Below are 15,839 nucleotides of genomic sequence, written 5' to 3' on the forward strand. Positions count from 1 at the left end.
TGCATGCACTAGTCTACAGACTCAGTACTGCATGCACTAGTCTACAGAATCAGTACTGCATACACTAGTTTACAGATTCAGTACTGCATACACTGGTCTACAGATTCAATACTGCATACACTACACATTCAGTACTGTATACACTACATTTTCAGTACTGCATACACTACACATTCAGTACTGTATACACTACATTTTCAGTACTGCATACACTACACATTCAGTACTGCATACACTGGTCTACAGATTCAATACTGCATACACTACACATTCAGTACTGTATACACTACATTTTCAGTACTGCATACACTACACATTCAGTACTGCATACACTGGTCTACAGATTCAGTACTGCATACACTACACATTCAGTACTGCATACACTACACATTCAGTACTGCATACACTACACATTCAGTACTGCATACACTATACACTACACTACTTGCAGAAAGGACAGATCTAGAACAGACTCGGGAGCTATAATAGGTTTGGATACCAACCTTAGCCTTAGTGAAGTCCAGCAAATCTGGCACTGGTTTTAGTGTAACCAAGTTTGTACTGCTTTTTTGTCAGTGGAGCTGTATAATATAATCCCATAACTGAATACAGCTTACCTAAGAATGGTTCAGCTTTCGGTTTCAGTGACCGAGATATCCTAATTACTTCTTTCAAACAGGTCAAGAGTTGTCCGGAAATCCTGTTATGGATGTCCCACTCATTTAGTGAGAGGACAGAATACTAGTAGGCTTTTGGTTGTTGTAGGGTGTTGAAATGATAATACAATTTTGTAGCAACCCCTGAAATCTGAAACATTTTTCCTTTATGTTGTGCACTCACTCACTCACTCACTCATGACCCATGACCTCAGTGGTCGTAGGGGCGTCATGACAGCCAGCCGCAATGATCCGTGCCCATCCTGTTCTGTCCTCGGCCTCTCTGATCAGCTGTGCAGTGCTCAGGCCAGTCCATGTCTTAGTATAGCTAAATTTTCCTTATCATTTATGACTTAGACCCAGAATTTGTTTGAAGAATTGTTAGATGGGTCATTTCCCCTAGAAGCTGTCATAAAAAAACTGCATAATCACTTTGGGTAAAATTGGGGTAAAAATATATGATATGGAATAAAGTTTGCTGCCTTTGATATCTTTACTACTTTGGTCCCTGAGTGAATACTAGATGAGAATCAAAGTATAATTTAAGGTACGGCAAGTAATCCTGTTAATTGTTTCCTGACAAGACTACATTTGTATTTTTGTCCATCAAATACAAGACAAAAACAGACAGCTAACAAAAAATTCAATTCTTGCATAGCTATGCGATGCTGCTACGTACACTTTTAAGAATTTCTTTAGAGAACTCTTATAAACCTGTTTGTGTTCTCGACCTACACAGCGTGAAATTGCTGAATTAGTAACTTTGGAAGCCTAATTATGGAACTTGTAGCTAGAAACAAATACTTGCGAAAGTGAAATGCCAACTTTCTCATTACTGTTAAAAACAATTAACTCCAAACATTATGTACGCCTGGTTTGCGCCATTGTATCCAATCTAAATTAGAAAGTGAAGAATAACTGTGATCTACTTTATGTTTTCACTTACTTTGTTATGCATTTATATATGAATTTGCAGATTTAATTAACAGAAACGTAAGCTTATCAGGGTCTCTTGAAGAACGCCCCTTTGTCTTCATTACTGGAAAAGTGACATGTAGTCGTTTTAATGTGCTGAACTCGAAATGTCACAAGGCACATAATACCAAACATTGTTCAATTCTGTAAAATCATCAATAGATTAGAGGTGTAGTTTTTTAGGGATTAGAAGTAGAGATGTTACTCTGCTTTGGAAAGTAGAAGCTCCCCAAAACATTATTGCTCCAAATTCTGTCATTAAACAGACAGTAATTGTGTAACTGTGATGATTTCACATACCAAAAGTATGACGTATAACTGGTAATGAAGTACATTTTTTGTTTTGAACATGTGAGAAAAATATGCAGTATTTTCTCCTGAGCCGTATTTTTTTATCTTGGGGGTTCCAGGGAAATTTTTTTATGTTGCATGTTTTTATGTTTTATGTTGGGATTCATGAAAATTTGTCGAAAGATTTAAGTGGCACTGTTGAAGACCTGATGAAAATGCTATGTCAAATTTTGAAGTTTTTGTCAGTCAAAGGAGGCAAAATAGTTGACTTTTTATCCTTAAGTTTTCAATCTTCAAAATTCCATTTTTTCAAATTAAGGATTCTTAAGAAGGACGGACACTGGAAACAGTTCTGGAAGTATGACCAAAGGTCAAAGTTTCTTTTTCTTTCTAGATATGTAGACAATGTATAAAAACATGCTACCCATATTCCCAGGAATTTCTTGGCAAGATTACCACATTAAGACTAGAATCTATAAAACCAGAACTACTCAAGAACATACAACATGAAATGACTCTGGCACAGCTTGCATTGTAAAACTTTAGCTAAACTGTGAGTTAACGGAAATCAGAAGCTTCATTTGGTCCATGGCAAATGAGACCAACTCGGCTCAACACCATGGTCAGCTCCGAACAACACCCTAATGCTGTCAACCCTAACCATAGCAGAGTTGACCAAAATGTTAGGCCAAGTTGATCAGGGTCTTGGGCAGCTCGAGTTGACTGGGTCTTGAGTTGCTAAAGGGCCGCATCGTCCTGATCCCAACAGATATTACATCCATTTTGCCCTCTTTGGAAGCAGTTTGTACTTTCGTATTGTGTTTTTGTTGTGAATTTATGACTGCATGTCTGTCCATATACATACTACTGGTACAGTCAGTGTCTGAATGCTCTGGGTGGTCTACTCCAACTAGTACTCCCTCTGTGTGTTAAACAAGCTAGCAGGAGGCCTTTGGAATGTAAATGTTGTCATGTTCCTCCTGAATAGGATGAGCATGCTCTTTGAGTCTGCTCTGCCCCATTAGCTCCTCAATTAATTAAGCAGTACGATTTTAATGAAGCAGAACAGCTTACAAAACCGTTGACATTTGTCACCAGGTCTCCCGTTGGCAGAGGGGATGTTTTCGTGTGTTGCACGCGTCTCTCCTCAATCAAGCCGTTAATTCTCGGCAGGCGCTCCACCCGCAAGCATTTCCTGAAGCAACAAAGGTTTCCCCGACATCAAAGAAAATTTTTGTGGAAATTGGCTAGCAAAATGTTAATCAGGGATGTAAAAATATCCGCCATCTCCCTGACAACATAGAGGATACAGGAAGTTGGGTACCAACCTATGGAATGTGCCCTTTGACCTATGACCTACACGGGTAGCACTGACCTGAGGTCATGTGACCAAACTCATCATGGCTGCCGGTTCAATCATGGCAGTTGCCTGGTGAATATTATGGATACTCTCCCTTTTTCACCCCTGTCATAATCACTTTAGGATCCGGCTCAGAAAATGAGATGGTAACGTCCTTCAAAATTGCTATTAGATTTTGTAGGTTGAATGCATATGTGGCACTTAATGAAATCAAGTCAGCAGGGCCAGTCACGCTGTGAGTGTAGATGATAACACACTGCTTTCATTCCTGCCTTTCAAATATGCATGTAATCTATTTCTCATTGTTCTCGTATTGCTTTATTAATCTGGGTGGTGGTGCACTGCGTATGAGATTGTTGATGTGAGTGATACGTATGCAAGTGAGTCGTATCATATAGAAACATGCTTTTGCTGCTGCGTAGTATTTAGTTTGAAATTCAAGACAGGACAAAGGAGGTGCTTCACATTCAAATGTGCCATCTGTTGTGTGTCATGAGAGAGTGGGGAGGGGGGCACTGTTTGTCAGCAATGATACAGCCCTCAACGTGTTACAGCGAAATAGATATGATGCAGAAAGTGGGCAGTGTTATGATAGGCAAGGAAGCTTTTTCTAGATCAATTAAACTGAATATTCTCAGTGTGTAACTGAAAAATAATGGTTCTAACTTGCTCCGATTATTATTAATTTCTGTGAATAAAGAAAGACAGAATATCTGTAAATTTAAAGACTCAAAACAGTTCTGTATGAAATTGCAAACCCTTGCAAGCTGGTTGACATTCAGGCTAATATACAGTAAATTAGTTAAGCGATTTAACCCTCATATATATATATAGTTTTGTCGGCTGCATGGTTATGAATCCTCTAACTATTTGGGCATAGGATTCGGAGTGGGAGGGTTAATAACAAAGTTATGTGTACCTCAAACTCCAGGGAAAGTCAATACCACTTCTAATATCACTTTGCAGGAAGTTCCTTTGTTCCATCCACTTGTGGCACAATGCACTTCTGTATAATGCAGTTGGACTGAATCAAGCCTGCATGGTCAATACTGCCATAAATGAGTAACTTTCCCCCAATTTCATCAGCTTCCCACTTTCTGAGAAGAGTGACTGGGGAAAAATGATTTACTGAGAAAGATTTGCGGAATCGGTGGCCTCCTAATTGTAGCCGTGACTTGATAATGGTGAAGACCAATGCTATCAGTATTGATTGCATCGACAAGTCGCCAACCTTCATGACCTCGAGTAGGTGACCCCTACCGCCCGTCAACCCTGGGGGTAGTGGTCTCGCTTGTCAATCCCTTACCGCTTAGCGAGCTAACCGTACTGTTAGTATGCTTCTGAAGTGTTAGGGTCATCTCAGTGGGAAGGAAGGGCAGTTGTTAACAGGGTTAGGGTTGAAAACTTTCACTTAATTTGCACGTTGTGTCATTAAGTTGAACATGGATATGGAATTATTCATAAGTTAGAAAATTAGAATGGATCTAAGCTTTGTGTTATTGAATTTGAGTGGAATTATGAACATTCAGACATATGGTCATACTTCCAAGTTACCATGATGAGTGTTACTGTACAGACCCTGAGGGAAAAAATTTACTGACACTTTACAGTACTTTCAATGAGATGCAAGTGCAAGAACTGCAAACACTTGTTTCTATCAAAGCCCAAAATATGATACCTGTAATGATTTTATCATATAAAATGTTATTGTCAAAAGAAATTGTCTGGTGCAATGGTTTTGAGGCATCTTTCTCAAGGGAGGTGAAGAGAGAATCATGAACCACTAGAAAGATATTTAAAAAGCCTCAAAAACATGTGAGCTGTACCTACATCTGCTGAAAGATTATGCTAATAAGCAGAGAGGAAGGTAAAGAACTCAGGTGACAGTTGTAGGTATCCCAGCATGCCGTTCAGATGACAGTTGAAAGTATCCTTCAACTATAGCAGACATTGGGTGTGGCTCAGTGTTTTACATGTGTTTTTGAGAAATCTTCCTTTTCCAAGTCAGGAAGAGAGAAACACAGTAAAAAAACTTGTATGTAAAAGCAAAGAGGTCTTAACTAGAACTGGAATCCAAACCTATTATACATGTTGCTCCCAAGTCTCCTCTCCGCAAAAAGCTATCATAGGTTGCGATTCCAGGCTAGGTTTTAACCTCCTTGGTAAAAGTCTTTAAAAAAACGTCTGTAAAACGCTGAACCGAACCCTACATCTGCTTGGACACTCTGCAAATGAGAAGGAAAATATCCAGCTCCAATAACAGTTGTAGGTATCCCAGCACGCCATTCACCATGTTGCCTCATACATCTGCTAAAAGATTATGCAAATAAGCAGAGAGGAAGGTAAAGAACTCAGGTGACAGTTGTAACTTGTAGGTATCCCTGGTGTGTTACGCCTAAGGGCGGTTATACCGGCTATACAGATACAGATACAGATCACAGCATGCCATTCACCATGTTGCCTCATGTGTCTCTGCCCACAGAGCATTCCCAGCCCCTCCACCTCGACCTTCCCCTCACCGCCAACACCCTCGGGTAGTCGCGTCAAGACCTCTCCCCCTCCCGACAACCCTACCATGTGTCGATACGAGGTAGGTATGCCCCAGGAAGGCAGGAGAAGTGCTGCATTCAAGGTACAACCATATCAGTTTTCCACTCAGTCATACTCCGTTCACTCATGTGCTGCCCGAAAACAGGGCTTTCACAATCATTTTGTTTCACTCACTCATGACTGTTGGCCTAAAGAACAGGGCACACAACATTGTTTCCATATATAAGGCTGTTTACGGCTTAAACTGCGCATGGGCAGCAAGATGCATTGTGGTTAATATGTCGGAGTTGAAGGCCCCTGAGACATAAAGAAAACACGTCCGGAGATGTATGAAGCCTGGTCTAGCAAGAACTGTTAAAACAACTTAAAGGCCTTCATCTGTGACGTATTACCCACATAGCATTCTGTTGAGCATGCACAGTGTAAACTGTGAACCGGCCTATTATCATGTGTCAAAACCTTCAGTGTCAAATCCTCGGAAATTGTGTAAAACAAATCATTTTCACCAAGAGTTAGGTGTACATGGGGTGTTAAGGGTGACAAAAGTATGCACCTTTCTTGGTTTCAAACATCATTTCACGTGTCACTGAGTGTCTGCACCCCTTTGTCCATATGTCTTCGTTACCATATCTCTGTTGCCATATTATGATGTTAAGCATGCCAACAGTGTGAATGTCCTTAAAGCTGACTGTTCTATATTTCCTTGCAGAATTTCCAGAGAGTGAAGATGAACAGGCAACAGAGATTGAATGGTGAGAGACATTTGCCAATTTTTAGTAGAAAATATCAAAATTTAGTGTATTGCATAGAAGTTATGAAAATGATTAAGGTTGGGCTTGACTTGAATGCAAAAAAGAAAGAACTTTTTGTCAGAATAGAAGCAACAAATTATGTAGGACAAAAATGAAACATCAATGTTATGATTATATAATTGTTCCAGCTCTAGGATTATTTGTTAGTATATTTAACTCATTAACAATGGCAGATAAAGAAATTTTCAGCCTATACTACTGTATAATGTTGGAGATGTGTCGTTCAATGCTTTCTGGCAAAGTTATGCTTTTAACCTTCTCCCTGCTGCCTAACTCTGTAAGCAATAGAGAATGGGTGCCAAACGGCTACTTCAGTGTGGCTAAGGTTCAAGCAATTTTCAGCATACAGTGTTGTTGAAGTATGTGCTTTCTAGCAGCGTTATTTTAGCTTGATATCCATGCCAGTCTCTACCGCCACAGCTCGTCTAGGAAAGGCAGCCAAGAAGAAGCGAAACCTTGAGGAAGCCACCAGCTCCGACGAGCTGCCAGCATGCCCCATCTGCAGCGTGAAGCTCGGGGGAACCCCAGAGGAGATGAACGGACATGTCGAGGCCTGTCTGAAAAAGGTAGTTTTTAGATGCAGGTTTCTCTTGGCCTCACCTTGTGACCTTAGAATAGAAGTAGAAGCCTTTGGAAAATTCATTAAATGCTTTTTCTTGAAAAAAGGTAGTTTGTAGAGGCAATTTATCTAGGCAACATCTAGAAAGTGGAGACCTTTTGAGAATTCCATAACACTTTTCCTTGCAAAAACATACTTTGAAGAGGGAGTTTTTCTCAGCTACACCTCAGAAACCAACCCTTTTACAAAATTCCAGGACCCTCTTACTCTTTGTTCCATTGTCAATTTCACTTGGATATCAGAAACAGTCTATGGTACAGAATAAAAAGACTCTTTTTACACAACCAAGATTCTTTTTATTCAGTGACTTACCAACCTGATGAAACTATTCACGGAGTCTTTGGTACACCCTATAAAAACTTTTTCTTTCATGTATGCATTTTGATCTACAGTTAGTAAGCATTTGATTAGTTTCTTACATATGATATACTGAAATCATACATTTTCCACACAGAGCCAAAGAGACAGTGAGACCGACCCTGTGGATGTTGAGGGGGAGACAGAAGAGTTTGAGGAGTACACCTGGGCTGGGCAGACTCGCGTTCGAGCCACCTCCATGCTCCAGGGCCAGTTTGAAGGTAGGGTTACGTCTTTGTACACTATGTATTTATGGTTACCTTTTGGACGGTAAACATTTTGCTTTTGCTCCATTTCTTCCTCTTCTGCTCCTTTTTCTTCTTCTTCTGATCTGTTCCAAACAAGTACAAATTTTAAGTAGCAGACCTCCAATGGTGTTAAGTTACATAATGTAGCAAGTGGTAGGACAGAGCTGGAGAGGCTGACTGCCATATTTATGAGTGTGTTTGAGTAGGAATAAACAGAGCAGTAGTTAGTAAGGCTAAACATTATGTACATGTATTTGCTTGCAAATGTTACCTTTCTAGTTAAAAAAAATACATGTACCTCTAAATGTCAAGCATTTTCAATGTCACAACAATAAAAGAAATAGATTCTTTTGAAAGGGTCAGAAACTACATCTAGTGGTTTGCAATCCATAAGTTGCCTTCTGGTTATCCTAATTTTCCTTTGATGTTTGTTCAGCCCAAGGGTTCCAGGTGGTGCGGAGTAAGAAGGAGAATGACAGTGATCAGGACCTGAACGTGGACGGGGATGATGCAGAGGAGTACGGAAAACCTCAGTATCCTTTGATGAAATATGTGAAACAGTAACTCAAGATATAAAGATCTAGACGGGGGTATTAGAAGAAGAGTCAAACCTGTAAAAATGACCACCTAAAAAAAGTCCTTTACATAAGTACCACCTGGCCAATGTGACCACTTTTGTGGTCTCTTAGAGGATTTTTCCCATTGACACAAGCATTAAGAGTCCTGTCTACATTGATCACCCTACCACATAGCCCAGATTAGTCCCCTAGGTTTTTTGGGGGTCAGGTTTGACTGTATTAGCATTAGAAATGCCATAAATCATGTATTTTTCAAATCAACAGCTGACTTGTACCTTGTTTTCTTGTAACTGCCTGGAAAATGCTGATTTGTTTTTCCATGACATGCAATTCCCTATGTTTCTTCTTGGCTTATCGCTAGATTCACTAGAAAGTTTACATTTTTTTTAGCTTTGCCTAACCTGCAGCTTGGGTACTAGTTCAAGCTAAAGAAAATATCTCTTTATTTGTTTGTTTGTTTAAACCTTAATCCAAATGTTCAGATATCGTGAGCGAGACATCATCCCCTGCACCTCAGATGAACCTGGTGAGAACAAGGAAAGAGAAGCTCTCAGAGAAGCAGTTCTGGGGTAAGAACACTTTTGAAGAGACCCATAAAAGACAAATATTTCACTAGAAAGCCCTTGTCACACAGTCTACAAGCTTCGGCCGTATTTATTAATAGCCAGAAGATCACCGAATATAAAAATCAATGGAGACTCAAACAAATTTTTCACTTAAAATCAACCCCATCACATTTGATAGGTCTCGCGGACTTGCGAACATTAGCTGATCTCATAAAGTTGCGAGAACACAGGGCGTGCTACTGCTAAGAATTGTTTAGAGCTGGTAGTGCAGACTCATCGGCCTATTGATTTTCCTGCTGTATGACAGGGGCATAAACGCTATAACTTTCAGCATGCAATGTGTGTAGTTTTTAATTGTAATCTGTGTTCATCTCTGGGTTTCTTTTACAATCATGCTACATTCCTTTACCATGTTGCAGGAGAGAGAACAATGACGACCCCTCCCAGTCAGGAGACAGATCCAGATGGGCAAATGAAGAAGGTGATCATTTCCTTCTCTAAATGAAGCTAACTCTTTTAAGAAAGTTTGCTGTCTATGGTGTTGTAGTGTGAACCTGATATCAGAAATTTTCTGTTTGCTGTACCTCAACTACTTAAAGATTGGGACACAACTGTACAGATGAGAAGGTTACAAAAGATGTCACCAACTGAAGGTCAATATCCAAGGTTGGCTAAAGGTGTCAAATTAACACCCAGAAATGTGTGATTGCACAGTATAACCAATTGTCCATGGCTAGACTAGGCACAGTGTTCATTGCTTTAGTTTGTGAGGGGGTGGGGGAGGCGCGAAGCCTCCGCCCGTCTGGAGAAATTGAAAAGAACTATATCGTATCACAAAGCATCATTGGCAACACCAATTCTCTATGTATGACAAACTGGTCTTTTTTGCTTGTGGTCTGTGTTGTATTTAAACATCTATCCTAAGGTTACTTAAGTATAAATTTATTCTTACATACAATCTTAAGGTATGTTTATTTTAGACGAACAAAAAAACTCAATTGTGTGTTGCCAACAGTCATAAATCTTCAAATATTGCCCTTGAATATAGAATTGTATAAATTATGATAATGAGCCAGCAGGTCATGAATATTAATTAGCTGCCACCTGACATCATGAATAGAACTTTGGTTGACAATGCATTGGATCAGATTTCAATTACAATAGCTTGCTGCATTCACAAGTATGTCTTTTGTAGTGTATCATTCTGAAAATTTTTCCTTCTTTTTTTTTTTAGGTAATCCAACCACAGCTAATGGCCCAACAACAGATTCTGTAGGAGAAACTACAGAGGCAGGGGGCACCAAATCAAGGTGAGAAAAATTTGTTTGTAATATGGAAATAAATATTTCAGCACACATTACAGAGAAAGCTGACAAACCAAACTTAGTTTTAGCAAGGAGGTTAACCTCCTTGGTTTTAGAGCAATACTATGTCTTGGATGAACCCAAAGTCAAATCGTAATGCCTTTTCAAAAGCTGATAGTGCAATGCCGTCGCTTTCATACTCATAGTCAAGCACACCAGGTCACCCCCTCTCTTCTACAGTGATATTATCTAATGATTGACAGTGTCAAAAGTGATGTTATGAGGAACTTCAAGATGTTTTAGAAGTGATTTTAAATTAAAAGATTTTGTCCACCTTTTTCCACTTGTACTTTTGACTTATTTACTACTTTGGATGCTACTTATTTAGGCCATGTTGATTCAATTACATGGATGACATCCTCTGGGAACCCCAAAACTGATGCTTTGTGCGATTTACAGTGTGGTCTTAAATTTTTTTTTCAAACCCACAAAAATTTATGCAAGCAGATGTCATCCATATAATTTAAATCAAAATTGAATCTACATGGCTTTAGTTGCATATACATGAACAGACTTGATAGCCTCCATGTCTATCCATGAAGTCTTAAGTCTTCATTTCCTGTTAGCTGTTCAGGGCTTTTTAAAGGAGTGGATCCACTTTTTTCCACATGTACATCATTACTACTCAGTACACTTTGTACTTGCATATCCATCAACAGACCTAATTTCATCCTTTTCTATACTTGAAGAAGCTAAAGTCTTAATTTTCTGTTGACTGTTCAGGGAGTCCGTAGCGTCCACGAGCCGAAGAAAATTTATGCAAGTAGATGTCATCCATATAATTTAGATTAAAATCGAGGCTACATGGCTTTAGTTGCATATACATGAACAGACTTAATAACCTGAGTCCTCCATGTCTATCCATGAAGAAACTAAAGTCTTAATTTCCCGTTGACTGTACAGGGAGCCCGTAGCGTCCACAAGCCGCGGTCCTGTCAGTGATAAGGTGGTGGAGGCGCTGAAGGCCAAGATCCGGGAACAGGAGCAGCTCCTCAGCAAGAAGGACCGCATCAAGTGTCTCATCTGCATGGTCAGTCCAGCAACACCCCTCCACACATATAGTTTCTTTTTTTATTTCTTTGTTTCTTTATTAGACCTGTCCATTTACAAAATACAATACATGTAATTACTCACCTCTGCCAGTTGTTTCCCCCAGTTCTGCTCAAATCCTCTCAATAGATAGATTATAGACTTTATGGATATGGGATAGTCCCCTTTGGGAAGAGTAAAGGACACTTTGTGTCATACGGTAGGTCTTTAGAGCGTCAATGAAGTTCTTTGCATTTTCCAATTTGTGGAAAATTACTAAAACTCAAGATTAACCATCATTTCCTTTGAATTTTGGATTGATTTTAGTTATTATAGTAAAAGTAAACATTTTGAGGCTTCCTCAATACTAGTATTTGGTTTTACAAATCAAAAACTGTGGGCAGGATTCTGAATAAATCTAGTGTCTGCCCTTAGTAAGGGAACAAATTATACATATCTTCTTATGGTACCATCCTTCAAGTATTTGAAGTTAGCACCTTGATATATGGCCTTCATTTTTGATAACCCTTTCTATAAAAGTGCAAAGTATGTGTAGGATTCGTTTTTTACTGTTTCTTGATATTTTTTGTTTGTTGACCCAACCAGGAGCCCTACACTATCCCTCTAGTGTCCATCAACTGCTGGCATGTCCACTGTGAAGAGTGCTGGCTCAGAACTTTGGTAAGACACACAGCAACAAGATTCATAGTGATATAACTGACAATCGAACAAACAAAGTTTGTGTGTTATGCCGAAGGGCAGTTATACCGGCTATATAGATACAGATACCTTAATAACACTGGTATTTTTTACCGTTATCGTTTTTTTAGCCATAACATCTTTTTGTAGCTCAGCCATTGAAAAATGTTGTCTATGTCTGTTTTAATGGATAGAAATTTAATTGGCAGAGTGCATCCAGATTAACCACACACACACACACCTGCAACTAAAATTACTGTATTGTTAACTTCTTTCCAATTGAACAATCGTAATGCATATAAAATGTAAACTGCCCCATCTCCATCACAGTATAGTTATCATGTACAAAATGTGACAATCGTATTGCATCCACAATCCACATTGAGAATTTGCCCAACCACCCCTCCCCCTTCCCACCACTACAATAAACTTCTCCAAACTGTAACAATACTTAACTTTCTCTACAGGGTGCAAAGAAGCTGTGTCCCCAGTGTAACATGATCACAGCAGCGGCAGACCTACGGCGCATCTACCTCTGACAACCAAAACATTCACACAGGGAGAGCGGACACCATTCCCAGCTACAGGCATACTAAAACTGTATAGCACAAACAGGAGCGGACAAGAGCTCCAGTACAACTTCAGCTGTTTTTACTCACGCAAACAATGCTGTAAATTTGATTGCAACTCGTCTAGGGGAAGAAATGGCCAATGCTACGAAGAAATGCTTCAAGAATTGTCGGATCGTTCAAACATTTCAACCAACGAAGTCATGGCTTGATGTCCCCGCTATTTGTATTCTGTGAAAACTGGACAATCAAAGTTGGTGCTGGTTTTGTTATTGTGGAGTGGCTATGGATGTTGACCGGTCTAGATTATGATGAATAAATATATCATGTTGCATTGCAAGATACGTGGAAAAAAAGCACAACATCACAAGCTATACAGGCCAAAATTTCTTCAGGGTTTCCTACAGAAGAGTTGTTAAAGGATATCTATATATGTGTATGAGCATGTGTGTGTATACTGTGTATATAATGTATGCAGATGCCTTAAAACCTAGTTGAGAGTTTGTTGGCCTTGTATAAGCCGGTTGTTGTAGGTGTTAGTGAGTAGCGGCAGGTGTAAATGTTTATTCTTCTGTGTATCCGCACACCTGTTTAAGCACAAATAAGTGCTGTAATATATGAAATCGTAAGCATGTCCTTCTGAGAAGTCCCCCTTTTTCTACAATGTAGTAATCTGCAACGTTGTGACACAGCGTGAAATGTTGGACTGAACCATTGTTTAAGGTGGGTGACAAGGAAACATAAGTTGCCACAGAAAGGTACAAGATTTGTTTTCATATTGTAATGAGGAAAGAGATGGAAGGATTCGGGGACATACTAGTACATGTAGAGGTTTGTGAAAGCGTAATAAAAATTCGGTTTGTTGTTCCAAAAGTTGAATACAGTACTTCACTGGAGAAAGTTGAAATAAACCAAGAAACGATGAAAGAAAAAGAACTGCTGCACTCTTGACCTAAATAAAAGATTTGCTCAATTACCACAACACACACAAAGAATCTTGGTCCACCCCTATAGATGTACTGAAAATGGAATCTCCCATTTTAAGGGTCCACAGGTTAAGTTGTGTTGGAAAAAGTCGCTAAGTTCTTTATGTTAAGAACAAGTCTGGTAAAACAGTTTCTTTATCAAACCCCATCGGCAGTGTGTGTTGAATACTTAATGTAAGTACAGTGTTAACAAAGAAGTACCACAGTTGCAAGGATTGTACTTATTGTATCAAGATAAAAGTAAACTAACTATTAGCTTACGCAGGTTGTGAAATCTTTAAGTATGTGAAATAATTGTTTTTTCGTCTTTATTGTTATGATTTAAGTGTTAATACTCAGTAACTATGTTAGAGAAGTAACATAATTGTTATTTGAAAGTCCAAAGTTGATCATAACATTTTTTATGATTATTTACGCCATGTTGTTTACAAGTAGTTGTTTATTCTTCATCACTGAAGCCTTTTATGTTGAAATTAAAACACTTGTCACTTTGAATATTGAATGTCATGTTTTGAAATTGAAGGGAACCATTTGGAAAGCCTACATTGAAGCTTACGGATTTTTAAGTTTCTATGTCATTTCAATAAAAGAGCATCTTTTTATATGTGATAAGTCTTTTGGCAATGCCTCGGGCAGAGGCATTTTGTTATTTTTTGTCGCAAGATAAGTAAGCATATTTGGCATGGTGTATTACTCAAACAGACGCATGTATGTGACATTCTACATTTAAAGTGACCAGAGTTTTTCGCATATTTTAGATCACTCCTGGACAATGTGCACTTTTGCACTGAAGAAAGTTGGAAGAAAAAGCCATGTGCGTTTTTTTTAAGGAGCTGATCTTTCATGCCTTGTTTGCGACAAAACCTTAAAAGCAAGAAAAGACGTAAAGAAATGATCAGTGCACACTGATTTGTAGCAATCACTCCTAAATCTTTATTCACGTTGGAATAATTTTATTTTCAGGCCACACCAATTTAATTTCTTGGTTAACGGATTTTTATTTTCAGAAAAAAAAAAAAACTTTAGAAAAAAAAAATCATGAAAATAGAAGGCTGGCCCAGCCTTCTGTTTTCATGCTTATTTTTTTTCTAATTTTTTTTCTTTTTTAGGTAAAAATCCGTTAACCAAAAAATGAAATTGGTGTGGCCTTAGTACTCAAATGTTGTTTGACGATACAGTTTTCATGACTGCAAATACAAATGGATACATTTTGACCACCACTGCAAAGTTCCATGTTGCTCTGATTTCAACACATACACTTTGGAACTCTTACCGGTGAAGACATTAGAAGCTTCAATCAATGCAAATACATGATTCATACATAAGATTACAATGAAGGTAGAAAGAAAATTGAGAGAGTATTCCCTCGTCTATTTGAGGGGAGATAAAATTAGCACTTATCATACAAATAGAAATAAATACTGGCGCACAGCAGTGTTAAAACTACAATAGCCTGGGCGCCATTCAATTGCAACTGAGGCTCCTACGCTAAGCTACCCTGAAAAAATTAGGGCAGCGAATGTAGGAGCCCCAGTAGTGATCAGACGGCATCCAGGCTACATATACGAACAATCAAAAGAGTATTATTTATAAAGGACCTACATTTTTGCATAGAAAGTATTCATGTATGAATAAACAAACTACATGTAAGTCTCTGTTAAATAACTTATGATTTCTTCTTTTATTTCACTGTTTGTGGCCCCACTTTCAGTTCTAAAGTATTGTAGAAGAAAACGGCTGCTTTATTGTTGTGGCAACTCCAGATGTAACTAATTGGTGTACAAATGTTTAAGTATGTTGAGAATATTTGTTGCTGGACGTGAATTCTGGAATACTAACAGAAGTGTAACTATACCTTAAAACAGCTAATAATGCTGCATGGGTGAGAAACTGGCCAAGTCTGTGGTACTTAATAAATAAAAAACCCTGAGCAACAGAGAGCAGAACTTGTAGTGTTTTTTCTTCCTTGGATCGGACAGTGATACTATCATTGTCTCTTGTAGCTGCCATCTCATCCACTGTATGGTGTGAAAAAGCCCCACAATTCAAAGAATGATTTTTTTTAATTAATCTTTAGGGTGGTCCCTTCAGTAAACATTTGTTACTGATTTCCAAGGGAGCCCTTACATTACATGACAAATCATAACAAATCAGGATACAAGAGGATAACTTAACCGAAA

General features: G+C 38.7%; 1 protein-coding gene across 9 annotated transcripts in view; it reads left to right on the top strand.

Moving 5' to 3' along the window:
- LOC136444908 (E3 ubiquitin-protein ligase Rnf220-like) overlaps positions 1-15,597 on the top strand; it is a 64,016-nt gene extending 48,419 nt beyond the window's left edge. For 5 of the 9 annotated variants that reach the window (XM_066442670.1, XM_066442675.1, XM_066442671.1 and 2 more), the window contains 11 exons: positions 5,765-5,914; positions 6,542-6,584; positions 7,050-7,210; positions 7,718-7,841; positions 8,305-8,401; positions 8,929-9,015; positions 9,432-9,493; positions 10,247-10,322; positions 11,280-11,406; positions 12,012-12,086; positions 12,572-15,597. In XM_066442670.1, the coding sequence (XP_066298767.1) occupies positions 5,765-5,914; positions 6,542-6,584; positions 7,050-7,210; positions 7,718-7,841; positions 8,305-8,401; positions 8,929-9,015; positions 9,432-9,493; positions 10,247-10,322; positions 11,280-11,406; positions 12,012-12,086; positions 12,572-12,643 (1,074 nt within the window). In that variant the 3' untranslated portion in view covers positions 12,644-15,597. Of the gene's footprint in view, positions 1-5,764; positions 5,915-6,541; positions 6,585-7,049; positions 7,211-7,717; positions 7,842-8,304; positions 8,402-8,928; positions 9,016-9,431; positions 9,494-10,246; positions 10,323-11,099; positions 11,179-11,279; positions 11,407-12,011; positions 12,087-12,571 lie in introns of those variants that run through there. The other 4 variants (XM_066442672.1, XM_066442674.1, XM_066442677.1 and 1 more) reach the window with 4 other exon arrangements.
- The last annotated feature ends 242 nt before the right edge of the window (positions 15,598-15,839 follow it).

This window comes from Branchiostoma lanceolatum, chromosome 11, assembly GCF_035083965.1.
Source record: "Branchiostoma lanceolatum isolate klBraLanc5 chromosome 11, klBraLanc5.hap2, whole genome shotgun sequence".
NCBI classification, from domain to species: domain Eukaryota; kingdom Metazoa; phylum Chordata; class Leptocardii; order Amphioxiformes; family Branchiostomatidae; genus Branchiostoma; species Branchiostoma lanceolatum.